Source organism: Momordica charantia, assembly GCF_013281855.1.
Source record: "Momordica charantia cultivar OHB3-1 chromosome 3 unlocalized genomic scaffold, Mcharantia_2.0 BLBB01000003.1, whole genome shotgun sequence".
Taxonomy (NCBI): Eukaryota; Viridiplantae; Streptophyta; class Magnoliopsida; order Cucurbitales; family Cucurbitaceae; genus Momordica; species Momordica charantia.
The window spans coordinates 11,988,309-12,007,706 of NW_028275161.1; the positions used below are offsets into that span (position 1 = coordinate 11,988,309).

Sequence of the window (19,398 nt, forward strand, 5' to 3'; positions counted from 1 at the left end):
TGTGTTCTCTGATTGTACTGCTGTTGCGGTGGTGGGATGTATTGCTGTGTAGGTGGAACATAGGGCTGCTTGTTCTGTTGGCTCTGCCCTTGATTAAAACCGCTCGAACCTCCTTGACCTCCCCATGAGAAATTAGGGTGGTGCCTCCAACCTGGGTTGTAGGTGTTCGAATATGGGTTAAAGTTCCTATTGTTCCCATGTCCTACATAAAAAACAGAAGCAGGGTTATGTGGACAATTATCATAAATATGGTTTTCACTGCAAAATGAACAAATGAGATCGTTGACTTGGCAAACAGGGGCAGGAGTGCAATAATCCGACTGCACAGGTTGTATCGGCGTGGCTAATGGATTTTTTATTCCCAATGCCATCTCTTTCAGCCTCTGGTTCATTGTAACCATCTCTTTTTGCATCGAGGTCGCAATGTCCAGAGCCAAAACTCCAGCTGGATCTTGCTTCTTTGGTGCTGCCCTAGATCTTTGCGAACACCATAGTTCGTTATGTGAAGCTAAGTCATTTAGGATGTCAACTATCTCGTTGAATGTCTTCTTTGTAAAGGCTCCGTTGGCAGCATTGTTTAGCATCATCTTAGTAGGATGATCTAAGCCTCTAAAGAAATGTTCTATCTGGATGCATGCCAGCAAGCCATGGTTCGGACATTTCCTGATTAGTTCTTTAAATCTCTCCCACGCCTCGTGAACAGGTTCACGATCATATTGTCTAAAGGAGATGATCTCCTCTCTGATATCAGCGTGGCGAGTAGGTGGGAAGAATTTTGTTAAGAACTTCTCCACTAACGACCCCCATGTGGTGATGGATCCCGGTGGAAATGCATTGAGCCATGCTCTAGCTTGGTCCTTCAAAGAAAATGGAAAAAGTGTTAGTCTCAGAGCATCGTCTGTTATACCAGGAAATCGAAATGCATTTGCAATTTGAATGAATGATTTCAGATGATCATGTGGATCCTCATGTTCCTGCCCTCCAAAATGTCCAATTGTCTGCAACATTTGGAACATCATTGGTTTAAGCTCAAAGTTTGCGTGGGCTGGAATAGGGTTGACTATCCCTGAATCAAAGTTCTGAAAAGCCGTGGCGGCATATTCTCGCATTGCCACGTCTCTGTTGTCCGCCATCTCGATATGGTTGAATTCATCATTTCTCGCATGATCCCTCATATTACCGTTAACAGCAGGTGGATCAACCGGATCACGAGGTGGAATATCTGCCATTGATGTGCTTGTGCTCTCTACCTCACTTTCAGGACTGATTTCACCTTCTCTCTCTTTTTGCTTTTCTAGTTGTTTTCGAAGTCTTTGCTCCTTTCGAGTTTTTCGAAGGGTCCGCTCAATCTCAGGGTCAAGGGGTAGAAGAAAAGATCTTGTGCTCATGCACTTTAACTTACCCTTGTGAGATAAACGACCAAAAATATAGAACAAAAACGGTGGATGGAAATTACACCCAACAACAATTCACAAAAATAAAAACTAAAAGAATTTGAAAATAAATTTTAAAACTAAAGTCCCCGGCAACGGCGCCAAAAACTTGACTGGGATGTTATGCTGAACGCACGCACTAAGCGTGGTAACAATTATATAGATGCAAGCGCACACCTGTCAGAGTAATATAAAATGGATGGAGTATCCAAGTATCGATCCTCAAGGACTTCTAAACAATTTCCAAACTCTGAAGTTTTAAAGAATAGTGAATGTTGAAATGAGTGATTCTTGTAAATGGGAAGTGGTCACAAATAATGGTTTGGATTTGGGATTTGGACTTATAATAATAAAACCTAGCCCGAATTACTTCAAGTTAGCCAACAAAGAATCAAGGACATGCTAAGGATAATATGCATTTTACTTTAGAAACTAACGACTACGCTTCTCACTTTACTTATGTCTAAGCAAGTTCAAAGTCCTAAGACATTCCCTAATATGTCTATTATGAGATATATCTTAGTTTTAGGATGGAAATAGTCGCAACCTCGGGTTAAGGTCCTATGTCTAGGCTACTTAAGCGGAACCCTTATGTCTAAGGCGCTCCTCTCCTCGGTTTAACCACTCAATAATGCAAATAAGCAACCTTTTCAGTATTGACTTGTTAAGACTTACAGTGGCCTTCTCTAAATCCTAACTTTTTGGGAAAACATGTTGAGCAATGAATGGAAAGTAAAAACACTACTTCTTAGCAACCCTTTTTAGACATAAAAGGCTAACTATCCATAACCGGGCTAGAGACGGGAATTTAGAAAGACATATTGAAGAAAATACAGCAAGTAAAATGGTTGAATGTGGAATGCATGTGTGAAAAACAAAAGTTAACTAACGGAGAGTTTTTATCGGGATTGAGAGCTTCGCCCTTCTCTTTCAAGCAAGGGAGAGTGTCACGTGCTCTTTCCTCCAAAAACACAACTCTCTTAACTAAAAATAAAGTAAAGGCAAAGAGAAGATAAGCAAAGTGCTAGATTTTTATATATTTGAATAAGTAGAAAATAACTAAGTACAAATGGAAACAAAACAAAGCTCAATAAAAGAATGTAAAGTACTCGGGATTTAAAAACCAAAAGCAACTAATGAAAGCAACTCAAAAGTACTTAGAAAGCAACAAAGAAACACTAAAAATGATCAAGAGAAGGAAGCAAGGCTTGATGAATTTGGTGGAGAAGTTGCTGGAATTTATAGCTGTGCAGAATTGGTTAGGTAGGTCCTAAAACGATGGTGAATCACCCATTTCCAACTCCTTTGACTGACCAAATCGTGCTCAAACTGATAGTGGAACACTTCTTCTACACGTATGCATCGGTTGGAACCACCAAAACGCATTGGAAGACGCGTTTCATTAAGGGCAAAGTTGGAAGAAAACCTGTTTTTCTGCAGGCATCCCAGGCGCCTGGCGCCTCCCATGTAACTTTTTCGTCTTTTTGCTTCTTTTGATTAATTTGCACTCCCAAATGGTCCTAAAATGTCATAAATACAACATAAGCCATCCACAAACCATAGTATATGAATTTTGCATGAATTGGAACTCAAATGATCGAGAAAAATCCGAAACAAAGCCGAAACATAGTAAAAACAGCATCTAAAACCTTCTTTTTACGCATGTAAACAAGCGTAATCACCAACGAGCCTAACAACCTCGAATAGCTTAGATCCGTGAAACCCGGTAACTTTTCTTTGACCCACATTTGTTCGAAGTTAGATTTGGATTACCCACATCCAAACGAAATCGATTTGGAATACCCACACCTAAGCGAAGTTGTTTTGTAGTAACGAACATCAAAACGACGCCGTTGGAGGTCGTTTTGGGCACTTTTCGCTGCTGCAAAAACGTGGACAACAGTGTTTTGGTGGTGTTCGGCGATTATCTTCATCCGTTCGAAGCCCGATTTACGCTACCCACACATTTGCAAGCTAGATCTAATTTACCCACACCTACACGAAGTCATTTTGCGGTAATGAGCCCTTTGAACCCTCGTAGAGTCGTTTTCGAAGGCTGAACAATACATTTAAATTGCTGTATTTTTCTGTTTTTGGTTCTTAGGTGTGAGATCGACGCAAACTTAAAGACGTGGTTGTGTAAGTAGCACCAGGGGGCGAGTGCGTGTGTTATTTAGCGTTAACGGAATGGTTTTGATGCTGTTCTTTTTTCTTGTTAAAATAATTTAAATGAGCATGTAGGGATTGTTAGTTTGATTTGTGAATTTCTAGCGATCTTGTTGCCGTCTTTCTATTATTGAACACTTTTGAGGAAACATGCTTCCTGTTCTTATTGTTGTTGGTGACTAGTAGGTTCTGAACTGTTGTAGTTAGAAGTAACTAGCTCATGACGTTTTGCAAATGGGATGTAAATGAAATGCTAGCGTGGTTATACCGATAATTTAATCCATACTGTTCTGGTTGTGAGCTGTTGGATGTATTTTGTTTATTACGTGGAAAGGCATGCTTGTAAACGGTGCAGTGATTTAGAATATGAGAGGTTTACTTGTAGGTGGTCATGGAAGGGTTAGTGAAGTGGTGAAGGGTGAAGGGTAAAGGGACGGGTTGATAGTCTGTTAACCATGGGTGTTCTGACCTGAAAAATGCATATAACTCGCTTGGAGGTTCAAAGCCTTGAGTAGTGGCCTTGGGAATAAATGTCAAGGCTGAACGTCAAATTTCTGTAAACGTGTATTGGGGTCTTGGGGATAAATGTTAAGGACCAATACGCTGGGAAGTCATCGGTACCTTGGGAATAAACGGCAAGGACCGGTGCACAGTTCAGGTCTTGGGAATAAATGGCAAGGCCGAACGTCAAGTTTCTGTAGAGGAGTATTGAGGCCTTGGGGATAAATATCAAGGATCAATGCGACTCGAGGAGTTAGGCTTGAGGGATAAAAGTAGAGTGGTGCTTGCGAAGTAGTGGTGCTAGGCCTTGGGAATAAATGGCAAGGTCGAACATCAAGTACTGTAAAAGAAGGGGGTACGGTAACTTGGGAATAAATGTCAAGAGCCATCATGCCTTGAGAAGTTAAGCGGGGAGTAACACAGGGGGGTGTAGAGGAAGGTTTAGTACCACGAGACAAGGGCTAGTGAATCATGGGTTGTGGTCTTCGTAGTTCCGACGCATGGTTGTTGTATGTAAATGTCAAGTTATTATTTGCTATCTCTCACTGCTTATTTGATTACCTTGCTATCGTTTTATTCTTTATGCCGTGACTGTGAGCATGATTTTTGTGCTAGTTAGGAAGTGCTACTTACGGAGTACCTTATGTACTCACCCCCCCTTTTTTACCCTTATATGTTTTCAGTTGTGAACAGGGTCGACCTCGGTGATGACGTGGAGAGGGCTTGACCGAGGAAGGATCACTAGCTTAGTTAGTGAGGATAAAGGGAAGGGTCGTTGAGTACGAGTAGCATTGAGATTTATGTTATTGCTAGGTGTGAACCGCGGAGGAAATTTTGTATTCTTTAGAACTACTTTATTTGTTATGGATGTTGCTGGTAAACGCGTCACTATCGTCGTTGGAGTTTAGGTGTACTGTTGTTTTATTTATTTCTGAATTTTTGCCACTGAGGCGGATATGAGATGATTCTATTTTTAAATTGCCTACGGAGGGCGAAGTCCTGACGGTTTGTGACATTTGTATTTCTGACATAACGTATGGGAGTCGAAGCTTTATTTCGTTTAAATTATTTTCCTAGGGAGTTGCTTATCGCGTGTTTAGAGTTAAGGCTAGCCAGGTGAATTATTTAGCGTTGCCTAGGATGATATATAAAATCCTGAGGCGTTGCAGTTGGTATCAGAGCCGAAACATTTCTGTAGACTGAGTTAGGAACTAGCATACTTAGGAGTAGTGATCTCGGTCGACCTCCTCGTCATCACCAGGTACGCTTCATGCTCGTCCTTGAGAGCTTATACATTTCCCATGATTTACTTGTGCGTTGAAATTTTCTTATCAGTTTTTGTTGCCGCTCTGTTTCGCTAGACATAGAGTGTTTATTAAGCGTACCAAATAGAATGTGGTGGACCTTTTACTATTATGGGAGTTTCGACTGCCACTTTTCCTTTTAGTTTTCCGTGGAGTACCGTGCGAACGTCTTACCGAAATTTTGTGTCGTTCTTCCAGACGCCTCCCCGTTGTAGTATGAGATTGCGAGCTGACGCCGACCCCGCTCCTGGAGGTGAGAACGGAGCCGATCCACCGCCCCCCTCCTGCTGGGAATCAGGCAGGAGTAGTCCCTCCATTTCCTCCAGCAGCAGCTCGAGAGCGGGCAGATCCTCCAATTCCCCCAGCAGTTCCTCAGGTGAACCCCCAATTGGCATTGCTTGTAGAGGCCTTGCAAGCAGTGATCAGTAACGCCGCAGGGGTGGGCGGGGTCCAAGCTCCGCCACCCCAACACCTTCATACACCCCAGAGCGAGGCTCGTTTCAACAAGGATTTCAAGCACTACGGACCCCCAACCTTTGACGGTGAGAGTGAAAGAGCGACAGCAGCGGAAGAGTGGATTAGAGAGTTGGAAGCCCTTTACGCGTATCTTGGTTGCGAAGACCAATTCAAGGTGAAGGGCGCGATTTTTATGTTGAGGGGCGAGACCCTGAACTGGTGGGACTCAGTAGCAGCGGCAGAGGATCATGCGAATGTACCAATTCCGTGGGCAAGGTTCAAGAACTTGTTGTACGACTACTACTATCCGGAGACTGTGAAAGACATGAAGGAGGCAGAATTCCTGCATCTAGTCCATGGAACTTTATCAGTGGCACAGTATGAAAGCAAGTTCACGGAACTCTCCCGTTTCGCTCTAGAGTTGATTCCCACTGAGGCATTAAAGATCAAGAGGTTTGTTAAGGGCTTGCGCAAGGGAATCAGAGGCCCGGTGGACCTCCAGCGACCCACCACCTATGCTGAAGCGGTTAGGGGCGCCTTGGTTATGGATAAGGATGTTTCCAACAAGGCCTCACCCCTGCAAGAGGTCGGATCATCTTCCTGTGTGAAAAGGAAGTTCCCTTCGACTTATGCCGACCCGGTATTGAGAGCACCCCAGCGCCAGGCTCAACACCAGGGCATGCCGCCAGTATGCCCCACCTGCCAAAAAAGACATACGGGGCAGTGCTGGACGGGAAGTAAGGGTTGTTTCAAGTGTGGAAGAGAGGGGCATTTTGCAAGGGAATGTCCCATGTCGGCCGCAAATACACAGAGGTTGGGTCAGAGGATTCCACCACTAGTTGCGACGCAGGGAAATAACCAAAGTGCTCCTGTCTTCACACTTACGCCCAAGGAAGCGGCGGATGCCGAAACGGTGGTCACAGGTATTTCATCTCATTTTTTTTGGGCTTTGTGTATGAGCGTATGTCCTTATCTTTGCATTGTGATCCAGGTACTGTTTTAGACCATGATGTGCCTGCGTATGTATTGTTTGATTCGGGGTCGAGCCACACCTTCATCTCTTCTGCGTTTGTTCGTCAGGCAACCCTCGAATTAGAGCCGTTAGGGTTTTTGTTGTCGGTTTCTACACCACCAGGGTCGATTTTGATCGCTAGCCAAAAGGTGAGGGCAGGTGAGTTGTCTTTTGATAATCAGACTCTAAGGGCAAGACTGATCCAGCTGGACATGCAAGATTTTGACGTTATTGTGGGCATGGATTGGCTAGCTACCAACCAAGCCAACATTAATTGCTCGAGAAGAGAAGTCTCCTTCAAACTACCTTCGGGTCGGAACTTTACTTTTAAAGGGGTTACGGGTAGAGTCCCAAGGACAGTATCAGCGTTGAAGGCAAGAGGCCTGTTGCAGAATGGAGCTTGGGGATATTTGGCCAACGTCGTCGACGTTAGTAAGACTCCACCTAGTATCGACTCCGTTCACGTGGTCAGAGAGTTCCCAGATGTGTTCCCCAATGAGCTCCCGGGGCTACCCCTGTTCCTGAACTGGATTTTTGTATCGACCTACCACTCGGGACAGCTCCCATTTCGAAGGCACCGTATCGCATGGCTCCAGCGGAACTTAAAGAGCTTAAGGCTCAGCTGGAAGAACTCATAGACAAAGGCTTCATTCGCCCGAGCGTGTCTCCTTGGGGTGCCCCCGTGTTGTTTGTGAAAAAAAAAGATGGATCTATACAACTTTGTGTTGACTACCGGGATCTGAACAAGGTGACAATAAAAAATAGGTACCCCATTTCTCGCATCGATGACCTCTTTGACCAACTAAAAGGAGCAAGGGTGTTCTCGAAGATAGACCTACGATCGGGGTACCACCAGTTGAGAATTAAAGACGCCGATATACCTAGGACAGCCTTCAGAACCAGGTATGGGCATTTCGAGTTTACCGTTATGTCTTTCGGACTCACTAATGCCCCTGCGGCATTTATGGATCTCATGAATCGAGTTTTTAAGGAATTTTTGGATCTGTTTGTGATCGTGTTTATCGATGATATTTTGATTTACTCCAAAACGGAAGAGCAACATGAAGGACATCTGCGGCACGTCCTTACCACTTTGAGGAAGAACAGCCTGTACGCGAAATTCTCGAAATGTGAGTTTTGGCTGGTTAAGGTGGCTTTCCTTGGCCACATAGTCACCAGGGAAGGTATTGCTGTGGACCCGGCCAAGGTGGAGGCGGTCAGTGGTTGGCCAAGGCCTCGCACAGTGACAGAAATCCGCACTTTTCCCTTTCGGACCAGTGTTAGATGAGTTGGACTATTTTGAGGTAGAGTTAGCGGTAGAAGATGTTTCGGCAGTGCTGGCTCAACTCTTAGTCAAACCCACCCTAAGACAACGAATCATCGCTGCACAAAAGGGAGACTCTAGTCTGAGCAAGGGTGTCGGGATGCTGGGCCGAGGAGATTTTTCCCTTTCAGAAGATAAGGCCCTGCTCTATCAGGGGAGACTGTGCGTACCAATAGTTTTTCCTTTAAGGAGGGATTTACTAGCCGAGGCTCATAATAGCCCATTCTCGGTGCATCCTGGGAGTACCAAGATGTATAGAGATCTTAAGAGACACTATTGGTGGCACAATATGAAACGTGAGATTGCTCAGTTTGTTAGTAGCTGTTTGACGTGCCAACAGGTGAAAGCCTCCAGACAGAGGCCCGCCGGGTTGTTGCAACCTTTAAGTATACCGGTGTGGAAATGGGATGACGTAGCCATGGACTTCATTACAGGGTTTCCGAGAACGGCTAAAGGTTTCACAGTGATTTGGGTGATTGTGGATCGCTTAACAAAGTCTGCGCATTTCATACCAGGCAAAGCCACGTATTCAGTAGAAAGGTGGGCGGAACTTTATCTGCAAGAAATTGTTACACTCCATGGCATACCAGTGACCATAGTGTCAGATCGGGACTCCCGTTTCACGTCAACGTTTTGGCGGAGTTTACATAAAGCTCTGGGGACACGACTCGATTTCAGTATGGCGTTCCACCCCCAGACCGATGGTCAGACCGAGCGTCTGAACCAGGTCCTGGAAGATATGTTGAGGGCTTGCACATGGGATTTCGGTGGTTCTTGGGACAAACACCTGTACTTAGCAAACCTTTTCAGTATTGACTTGTTAAGACTTACAGTGGCCTTCTCTAAATCCTAACTTTTTGGGAAAACATGTTGAGCAATGAATGGAAAGCAAAAACACTACTTCTTAGCTCCCATTTTTAGAAATAAAAGGCTAACTATCCATAACCAGGCTAAAGACGGGAATTTAGAAAGACATGTTGAAGAAAATACAGCAATTAAAATGGTTGAAATTGAAATGCATGTGTGAAAAACAAAAGTTAACTAACGGAGAGTTTTGCTCGGGATTGAGAGCTTCGCCCTTCTCTTTCAAGCAAGGAGGAGTGTCACGTGCTCTTTCCTCCAAAAACACAACTCTCTTAACTAAAAATAAAGTGAAGGCAAAGGAAAGATAAGCAAAGTGCTGGATTTTTATATATCTGAATAGGTAGGAAATAACTAAGTACAAACGGAAACAAAACAAAGCTCAATAAAGGAATGTAAAGTGCTCGGGATTTAAAAACTAAAAGCAACTAATGAAAGCAACTCAAAGTACTTAGAAAGCAACAAAGAAACACTAAGAATGATCAAGAGAAGGAAGCAAGGCTTGATGATTTTAGTGGAGAAGCTGCTGGAATTTATAGCTGTGCAGAATTGGTTAGGTAGGTCCTAAAACGCTGGTGGATCACCCATTTCCAACTCCATTGACTGACTAAATCGTGCTCAAACTGATAGTGGAACACTTCTTCTACACGTATGCATCGGTTGGAACCACCAAAACACATTGGAAGACGCGTTCCATTAAGGGCAAAGTTGAAAGAAAACCAGTTTTTATGCAGCCTCTCAGGCGTCTGACGCCTCCAATGATGTTTTTCCATCTTTTTCCTTCTTTTGATTAATTTGCACTCCCAAATGGTCATAAAATGTCATAAATACAATATAAGCCAACCACAAACCATCATATATGAGTTTTGCATGAATTGGAACTCAAACGACCGAGAAAAAGTCCGAAACAAAGTTAAAACATAGTAAAAATAGCATCTAAAACCTTCTTTTTACGCATGTAAACAAGCGTAATCAGTAGGTGTAATTAAAGCATATTTTCGGACCCTATTTGCAGGCTAGGGGCTGATGTGAAGTTGGTTATGATAAGGAACGTTGGATTCTTGGGGAAAGTTAATGGGTGAGTGTCAGGGCCTCGGGTATAAATGGTTGGGAACTGATACGTCACTGATTGAGTATCGAGGCCTCGGGTAAAAATGGTCGAGCGTCGAAGCGAGGAGTCTTTTGGAAGAAAAACTATTGGGGCCTTGGGTAAAAATGGTCAAGGGTCGATAGATGGTGAAGTCATCGGGGCCTTGGGTAAAAATGGTCGAGGGTCGATGTAGTAATGTCGGGGCTCTGGGTAAAAATGGTTAGGGGCCGACTCTACTCCAAAAAGTTAGCTTTGGAAAGCTAGAATTGATGTGATAAGCGTAGAGGTGCTTGAGATGTTAGGGAGACTCGAGGTTGGTAACTAAATTGTCCATGGTTGTGGTTATCGCCGGATCTTATAGAGCGTGTCTATGTTTTGATTGCATAATGTGATGAAAAACATGACTATGAATGTTTTATGATTTTAGTTTGAGCATGATGTTTATGTGTTGTTGGTGAGGGCTACTTACGGAGTATATTTTATATACTCACCCCCCCCCCTTTACAACTATTGTTTCAGGCGGAGGATTCGTTGGCGACCATGGTGATGAAACGGAGGAGACATGACGAGCAAGGACCATAGGCTGCGTAGTTACTTTTGCTTAGCTTAGGTTTAGATGGTTAAGACTTTATGGTTTGGTCAATAAACTACTTGTTCTTATTTGAATAATTGGGAGGTTCCCACTCGTTGTCCACTATTTTTCGGAATAGGTGTTTATTTTAGTTTTCTTCCATTCATTGAGTTTGCCTAGTTGGAATAATGAAGTTGCCTCATGGGGTTGTCCACGGATGATGTTTGATTGATATTCTATAGAGTTGATTCATTGGTAAATTGATGAGAGTTGAAGCTTTATTTTATATCATTATTTCACAGGGAGATGTCATCTCGTGTTTGGAGTTAAGTTTAGACAGGTGGGTAGTTAATGTGACCTAGAAGTGTGTGGGAAGTTCTGGGGTGTTACAATTGGTATCAGAGCGGAGTTGTTCCTGTAGACTGTCCTAGAATCTAGGTCGATAGTGTATGGTCCTTGTCAGTCTCCTCGTCATCACCAGGTACGTTTCCTAGTTCTGTTTGTTCGATCATGAATGCCTTACATTGCTTATGGTTGAGATATCATTGTTGTCTGATATTAGATAAGTTAGCGTGTTTCCTTGGTTCATTATATAGACTTGTTTGAACTTCGTGATTACGCTTGTTTACATGCGTAAAAAGAAGGTTTTAGATGCTGTTTTTACAATGTTTCAGCTTTGTTTCGGATTTTTCTCGATCGTTTGAGTTCCAATCCATGCAAAATTCATATACTATGGTTTGTGGATGGCTTATATTGTATTTATGACATTTTAGGACCATTTGGGAGTGCAAATTAATCAAAAGAAGCGAAAAGACGAAAAAACACCTCAGGAGGCGCCAGGCGCCTGGGAAGCCTGCAGAAAACAGTTTTTCTTCCAACTTTGCCCTTAATGAAACGCGTCTTCCAATGCGTTTTGGTGGTTCCAACCGATGCATACGTGTAGAAGAAGTGTTCCACTATCAGTTTGAGCACGATTTGGTCAGTCAAAAGAGTTGGAAATGGGTGATTCACCATCGTTTTAGGACCTACCTAACCAATTCTGCACAGCTATAAATTCCAGCAATTTCTCCACCAAATTCATCAAGCCTTGCTTCCTTCTCTTGATCATTTTTAGTGTTTCTTTGTTGCTTTCTAAGTACTTTTGAGTTGCTTTCATTAGTTACTTTTGGTTTTTAAATCCCGAGCACATTACATTCTTTTATTGAGCTTTGTTTTGTTTCCATTTGTACTTAGTCAATTTTCTACTTATTCAAATATATAAAAATCTAGCACTTTGCTTATTCTCTCTTTGCCTTTACTTTATTTTCAGTTAAGAGAGTTGTGTTTTTGGAGGAAAGAGCACGTGACACTCTCCCTTGCTTGAAAGAGAAGGGCGAAGCTCTCAATCCCGATAAAAACTCTCCATTAGATAACTTTTGTTTTTCACACATGCATTCCACATTCAACCATTTTACTTGCTGTATTTTCTTCAATATATCTTTCTAAATTCCCGTCTCTAGCCCGGTTATGGATAGTTAGCCTTTTATGTCTAAAAAGGGTTGCTAAGAAGTAGTGTTTTTACTTTCCATTCATTGCTCAACATGTTTTCCCAAAAAGTTAGGATTTAGAGAAGGCCACTGTAAGTCTTAACAAGTCAATACTGAAAAGGTTGCTTATTTGCATTGTTGAGTGGTTAAACCGAGGAGAGGAGCGCCTTAGACATAAGGGTTCCGCTTAAGTAGCCTAGACATAGGACCTTAACCCGAGGTTGCGACTATTTCCATCCTAAAACTAAGATATATCTCATAATAGACATATTAGGGAATGTCTTAGGACTTTGAACTTGCTTAGACATAAGTAAAGTGAGAAGCGTAGTCGTTAGTTTCTAAAGTAAAATGCATATTATCCTTAGCATGTCCTTGATTCTTTGTTGGCTAACTTGAAGTAAATCGGGCTAGGTTTTATCATTCTAAGTCCAAATCCCAAATCCAAACCATTATTTGTGACCACTTCCCATTTTACAAGAATCACTCATTCCAACATTCACTATTCTTTAAAACTTTAGAGTTTGGAAATTGTTTAGAAGTCCTTGAGGATCGATACTTGGATACTCCATCCATTTTATATTACTCTGACAGGTGTGCGCTTGCATCTATATAATTGTTACCACGCTTAGTGCGTGCGTTCAGCATAAACGCCCAGTCAAGTTTTTTGCGCCGTTGCCGGGGACTTTAGTTTTAAAATTATTTTCAAATTCTTTTAGTTTTTATTTTTGTGAGTTGTTGTTGGGTGTAATTTCCATCCACCGTTTTTGTTCTATATTTTTGGTCGTTTATCTCACAAGGGTAGAAGATCTTTTCTTCTACCCCTTGACCCTGAGATTGAGCGGACCCTTCGAAAAACTAGAAAGGAGCAAAGACTTCGAAAACAACTAGAAAAGCAAAAAGAGAGAGAAGGTGAAATCAGTTCTGAAAGTGAGGTAGAGAGTACAAGCACATCAATGGCAGATATTCCACCTCGTGATCCGGTTGATCAACCTGCTGTTAACGGTAATATGAGGGATCATGCAAGAAATGATGAATTCAACCATATCCAGATGGCGGACAACAGAGACGTGGCAATGCGAGAATATGCCGCCACGGCTTTTCAGAACTTTGATTCAGGGATAGTCAACCCTATTCCAGCCCACGCAAACTTTGAGCTTAAACCAATGATGTTCCAAATGTTGCAGACAATTGGACATTTTGGAGGGCAGGAACATGAGGATCCACATGATCATCTGAAATCATTCATTCAAATTGCAAATGCATTTCGATTACCTGGTATAACAGACGATGCTCTGAGACTAACACTTTTTCCATTTTCTTTGAAGGACCAAGCTAGAGCATGGCTCAATGCATTTCCACCGGGATCCATCACCACATGGGGGTCGTTAGTGGAGAAGTTCTTAACAAAATTCTTCCCACCTACTCGCCACGCTGATATCAGAGAGGAGATCATCTCCTTTAGACAGTATGATCGTGAACCTGTTCACGAGGCGTGGGAGAGATTTAAAGAACTAATCAGGAAATGTCCGAACCATGGCTTGCCGGCATGCATCCAGATAGAACATTTCTTTAGAGGTTTAGATCATCCTACTAAGATGATGCTAAACAATGCTGCCAACGGAGCCTTTACAAAGAAGACATTCAACGAGATAGTTGACATCCTAAATGACTTAGCTTCACACAACGAACTATGGTGTTTGCAAAGATCTAGGGCAGCACCAAAGAAGCAAGATCCAGCTGGAGTTTTGGCTCTGGACATTGCGACCTCGATGCAAAAAGAGATGGTTACAATGAACCAGAGGCTGAAAGAGATGGCATTGGGAATAAAAAATCCATTAGCCACGCCGATACAACCTGTGCAGTCGGATTATTGCACTCCTGCCCCTGTTTGCCAAGTCAACGATCTCATTTGTTCATTTTGCAATGAAAACCATATTTATGATAATTGTCCACATAACCCTGCTTCTGTTTTTTATGTAGGACATGGGAACAATAGGAACTTTAACCCATATTCGAACACCTACAACCCAGGTTGGAGGCACCACCCTAATTTCTCATGGGGAGGACAAGGAGGTTCGAGCGGTTTTAATCAAGGGCAGAGCCAACAGAACAAGCAGCCCTATGTTCCACCTACACAGCAATACATCCCACCACCGCAACGGCAGTACAATCAGAGAACACAGACTCCACCAGTTCACAATAACAACTCAAATCTTGAGAATATGATGAAGGAGTACATGGCCCGAATCGACGCAGTGATACAATCCCAAACGGCATCAATGAGGAATTTTGAGACCCAATTGGGACACCTTGCCAATGAATTGAAGAATAGACCACAAGGTTCTTTTCCAGGCCATACTGAATTACCAAAACGAGAAGGGAAAGAACAGTGCAAAGCTGTCACCCTCAGGAGTGGACTGGCATATGATGGACCAACAATGCCAACAACAGATGTACAGATTCCGTCCACTGAACCAATTGTAAAGATACCAGAAAATCCAACAACACCAGAAAAAGAAAATATTAGAAAAGGTAATGAGGACACCCCGAGTGTTCCTCCACAGGTACAGCCTTCTTTTACCCCTACTCCCCCGTTTCCACAAAGATTAGTTAAGAAAAATAATGATTCCCAGTTTAGAAAATTTTTAGATATTTTAAAACAACTGCATATAAATATACCATTAGTAGATGCTCTAGAACAGATGCCAAATTATGCTAAGTTTTTGAAAGATATAGTTTCTAGGAAGAAAAAAATAGGAGAGCATGAACTGGTAGCCATGACAAAATGTAGTAGTGAAGCTGTAGGCAGCTCGCTACCCATGAAATGTAATGATCCTGGCAGTTTTACCATTCCATGTTCCATAGGAGGAAACAACTTAGGTAGGGCATTATGTGATCTAGGCGCTAGCATTAATCTTATGCCATTATCAGTTTTCAAATCTTTTTAGGCATAGGAGAAGCTAGACCTACTACGGTTACCCTCCAACTAGCAGATAGATCTATTATAAGACCTGAGGGAAAGATAGAAGATGTTTTAGTCCAGGTGGACAAATTCATTTTCCCTGCGGACTTTATCATTCTAGATTGCGAGGCGGACTTAGACGTTCCCATTATTTTGGGAAGACCATTTCTAGCCACTGGGGATACAGTTTTTAATGTAAGGAAGGGAGAAATTACAATGAGGGTAAATAATGAAGAAGTTAAATTTAACGTTCTAGATGCCATGAAATTACCAGGAGACTTTGAAGAGTGCTCTGCTATAAATAGCTTGAATCCTATTATGTTTGATGAGTTTTATGACTCGTTAGTTACAGAGATTGAAGAAGAGCTTGATAAGATAGCAGAAGGACCAGAAGATGTGGCTAATCCTATTGAAAAAATACAAAAAGAAGAATGCAAGTCGTTACTTCCGTCCATAGTGGAACCACCCACGTTGGAGCAGAAGCCATTGCCGTCGCATTTGAAATATGCATATCTAGGGGATAACGACACTGTACCGGTTATTATAACTTTCAATTTATCACCTACTAATGAATATTCTTTATTGCAGATTTTGGAGAAGCACAAAAAGGCCATTGGATGGACAATAGCAGATATCCGAGGGATAAGCCCGACCTTTTGCATGCACAAAATCTTATTGGAAGAAGATGCTAAGAACTTTATCGAGAGTCAAAGGTAATTTTCTTATGATAATGCTAAGCTGTTTAAGGAAAAAACTAAACAGTGGCATGATAGGCGTCTTCGACCGAACAATCTTCAAGAAGGTGATCTGGTTCTGTTATTCAATTCTAGGTTGAAACTTTTTCGTGGGAAACTTAAGTCTAGATGGTCTGGTCCCTTTCAAATTTTTAAAGTATACCCATATGGGGCAGTGGATCTAGTTGACTCTAAGGGAAGTATTTTTAAAGTAAATAGGCAGAGACTTAAGCTGTATTTTGGAGAACCAGTGGATAGAGGAAAAACCTCTATTCAACTTTCAGGTCAATAAATGTTTGAGAAAAATGTTTTTCCTTCTTATCCGTTTGGAAAGAACAAAAGTAAAGGAAGAAATTTTTTGTATCTTACATTCTTTTTATTTAATTATAAAAAGTTTTGCTTATTAAGAATGTTTTTGGAAAACGTTGAAAAACAAAAAGAAAGAAAGAAAAAAAAACATTGAAAAAATTTTACGCAGGCGCCTGGCGCCTGCCCTTTGCGAAAATAAATCACGCAGGCGCCTGGCGCCTGCCCTGTTTTCCAGCAGTTCGAGTTTCGTTTTCCTTCACAGTTTGGGTTTTAATTTTCGATAGCATGGGCTTTATTTTGGGTCAAACATTAATCCTCTATGATTTAGCTTTAAGAACTTCTCTTCAAACTCAAATTTTGTTTCCCTAATCCTATTTTGTATTCAAATTTGTTTTCTTTTCCTTTTAGGTTTAGGAAACTTGGTTGAACTTAAATGTCAATCCCTTTCCATTTAGGATTTAGTTTGGGGAAAGCTTTAAATAGACCCATTGCCTAAGCTTTACAACTCCACCAAAACCCACACAACTCTCTTCTTCCCCTTGTTTTTTCGGCAAAAACCCACTCCCTTCATCACCCTTGTTTTCGATTTTCAGCCACCACCAAAGAGAAGAAGAAATTTCCAGCATTTGCTTACATCTATGGCTTCCTCTTCTCAACATACTTCACTTCCTACCTCTTCCACTCAAGCCCCAAATGCCACAAGCATTCCTTTTCCACCATTGGAGAACTTCCAACACCACATGGGTTCAGATTCTAGGCTAGCTGCTGTTAGGGGAGGAAACCCGCTTCAAACATTTGAATGTCCTCCATCCCAAGCTCCTACACAACATCCTATAATGAGCCCACATGGTTATGTTAATTTTCAGCAACTACCCACCTTTAATATACCTCAAAACAGTGAGTTTAGGGCTGAAAATCCTCAACAACTTCCTCCAATGATCAATCCGGGTATGTACCAACCGTTTATGTTTAACCCGGTTCCTTCCTATCATTTTCCCTTGTCTCAAATGCAAATTCCAGCTAGTGTTCATCCTTATGGAATGCCAAACCCATCTACTCTATTTCCTAGCCTTCCACCTTATTATGGAATGGGTCATTGGGTACCTCCACATAATTATGGGATGATTTCACCTAGAGTTTCCCCACCACCTCAACTTCCATTCCTAGAAAGAGGACCTCAAGCACCCCAATTGAACCCTAACATATCGAGTACTTTCAACATGGGACAACTAAAACCCTTAGAGCCTCCTAGGATGCCAACCCCAACCAATATGCCAATGGATGCAGGAGATGAGCATGGAGGAGAGCAAGAGAAGAGCCACAGCCATAGGCTAGAGCCCGGGGTTTCGATAGGGCAAAAGAGGAAGGGCAAGGAGGTGATGATAGACCCAGAAATTGAGGAAGATGGGAGTAGTAGGCGTCTGACGCCTAAGGATTCATCTATGGAGAACAGGGACGAGGAGCAGTTTTATTCATCTCCATTGATTATTACACCGGAAGATGGTAATGATGATTTTCTACTGGTTTCACGACGACATTGTTCAAATATGCCAGAAACAGAGGATACCGAGAACGAAGTGGTGAGAACAGATACTCAGGAACCTTCCCCATTGGATACACCTGCAGAAGGAGCATTTTGTAGTCACCAAGAGTTGCCTACTGGGGCAACTGGATCTACTCCATTGGCAACGGATGAGTATGTCACACCGATGGCCACTCTACCAGGGGTAAGGGATGCTCACACTATTCCTTCTAATACAGTTAACCCGCTTGGGTGTGATACAGGTAGATCCAAGGTTGGGGAGAATAGTACTCAAGAACCTACCAGCGAAGAAGATCCTGAGGACACGCAGACGATAAGGGAAATGTTTCAATACAAGAGGCGGGAGAAAAAGAGTTCAAAAGGACGTGCAGTTCAGGCTAAGAAGACAACAGTGCCCGTGAATGAACCTAAAACGAGAGCTGCGAAAGCTAAAGCAGCTGAAGCTAAGAAGAAGGTAGTGGCACCTGGGCCAGTTGATACAATCGAACTGGACTTGTCTGAGGGAGAGGAGGTCGAGACGAAATGGAACGCAGCAAATTTAGCCACTCGAACTTCATTAATGAAATCCCGTAAGATTATGACAGAATTGGGATTCGATCTCACTCTAGGAGATGTGCCTGATGATTGGAGGGAGACCGCCAGAGACAAAGAATGGAGACCACTCATTCAGCCCATACAATGTGAGGCTTTGGAGTTAGTCAGAGAATTCTATGCTGCAGTCCATCCCCAGTCACATATAGCCATAGTGCGCGGGAAGGAAATACGGTTTGATGCCACTCAGATCAACTACACCTTTAACATTAAGAATATCAGAGATGCTGTGGGCAATAAGATGTTAGTGACTCCGACTCTAGCACAGCTTGATGAGGCTCTAGCATGTGTTGGGAAGCCCTCGGCTACTTGGGATTTGACTACTCATGGCAAGGTACGACTAAAACCCGAGGATGTTTCCCTAACTGCTGCAGGATGGTTATACATAGTCAAAAACAGAATTCTGCCAACGGAGCATGATGAGCATGTCACTCAGGATAGGGCACTGCTGGTTTATGCCATGCTAAAGGGCATAGATGTGAATTATGGAGAATTGATCAATACTAGTATCCATGAGTGTGCCCACCGAACACGTGGTAAGCTTTATCACCCACGTTTGGTCACTTCTTTATGCTTGCGACAAGGTGTACAGCTCCCTGAGGATCAAATTAAGAGAGATGCCCCAATTGTGGAAGAGAAGAATATTCGGCGTATTATCGCCCATGCGTTACAAAGAAGGGAAGGTACTGGGATGTCTCCTACATCGGAGATCCGTCGTCTTCGAGAGGAGAACCAACAGCTGCGAGATCAGGTTCGAGAAGTCGTGCAACATATCTACAACTTAAGGGCTTCATTGGATTTTGCGGTTTTACCTTCATGGCCTCCAGCGCTAGCTGCTATCCTTGGTCATCCATCTCTCAGTACTGACACTGATCCTAGTCCACAACCTCCGACTTCATGAAGGGGAGGTTCCTTCTTTGCTATTTTTTGTGTTTTCTTCTTTTGGTTAATGACGTAGTTTGCATATTCTAGCATTACTACGCATGTTTTTTTTGTATTGATTATGTTTCGAGCT

General features: G+C 42.5%; 1 protein-coding gene and 2 non-coding genes across 3 annotated transcripts; 2 read left to right on the plus strand and 1 right to left on the minus strand.

The window, feature by feature from the left end:
* Positions 1 to 642: 642 nt before the first annotated feature.
* On the plus strand, positions 643 to 749 carry LOC148212393 (small nucleolar RNA R71). The gene has a single exon (XR_015790065.1). It is a non-coding gene; the product is annotated as a small nucleolar RNA R71 (small nucleolar RNA).
* A 4,766-nt stretch (positions 750 to 5,515) lies between these two features.
* On the plus strand, positions 5,516 to 8,160 carry LOC148212394 (uncharacterized). The gene is made up of 4 exons (XM_088122211.1): positions 5,516 to 5,657; positions 5,731 to 6,783; positions 6,852 to 7,304; positions 7,433 to 8,160. The coding sequence occupies exons 1-4, from the start codon at positions 5,516 to 5,518 to the stop codon at positions 8,158 to 8,160; spliced, it is 2,376 nt and encodes a 791-aa protein (XP_087978337.1).
* Positions 8,161 to 13,677: 5,517 nt separating this feature from the next.
* On the minus strand, positions 13,678 to 13,784 carry LOC148212395 (small nucleolar RNA R71). Its single transcript, XR_015790055.1, has one exon. It is a non-coding gene; the product is annotated as a small nucleolar RNA R71 (small nucleolar RNA).
* Positions 13,785 to 19,398: the final 5,614 nt, after the last annotated feature.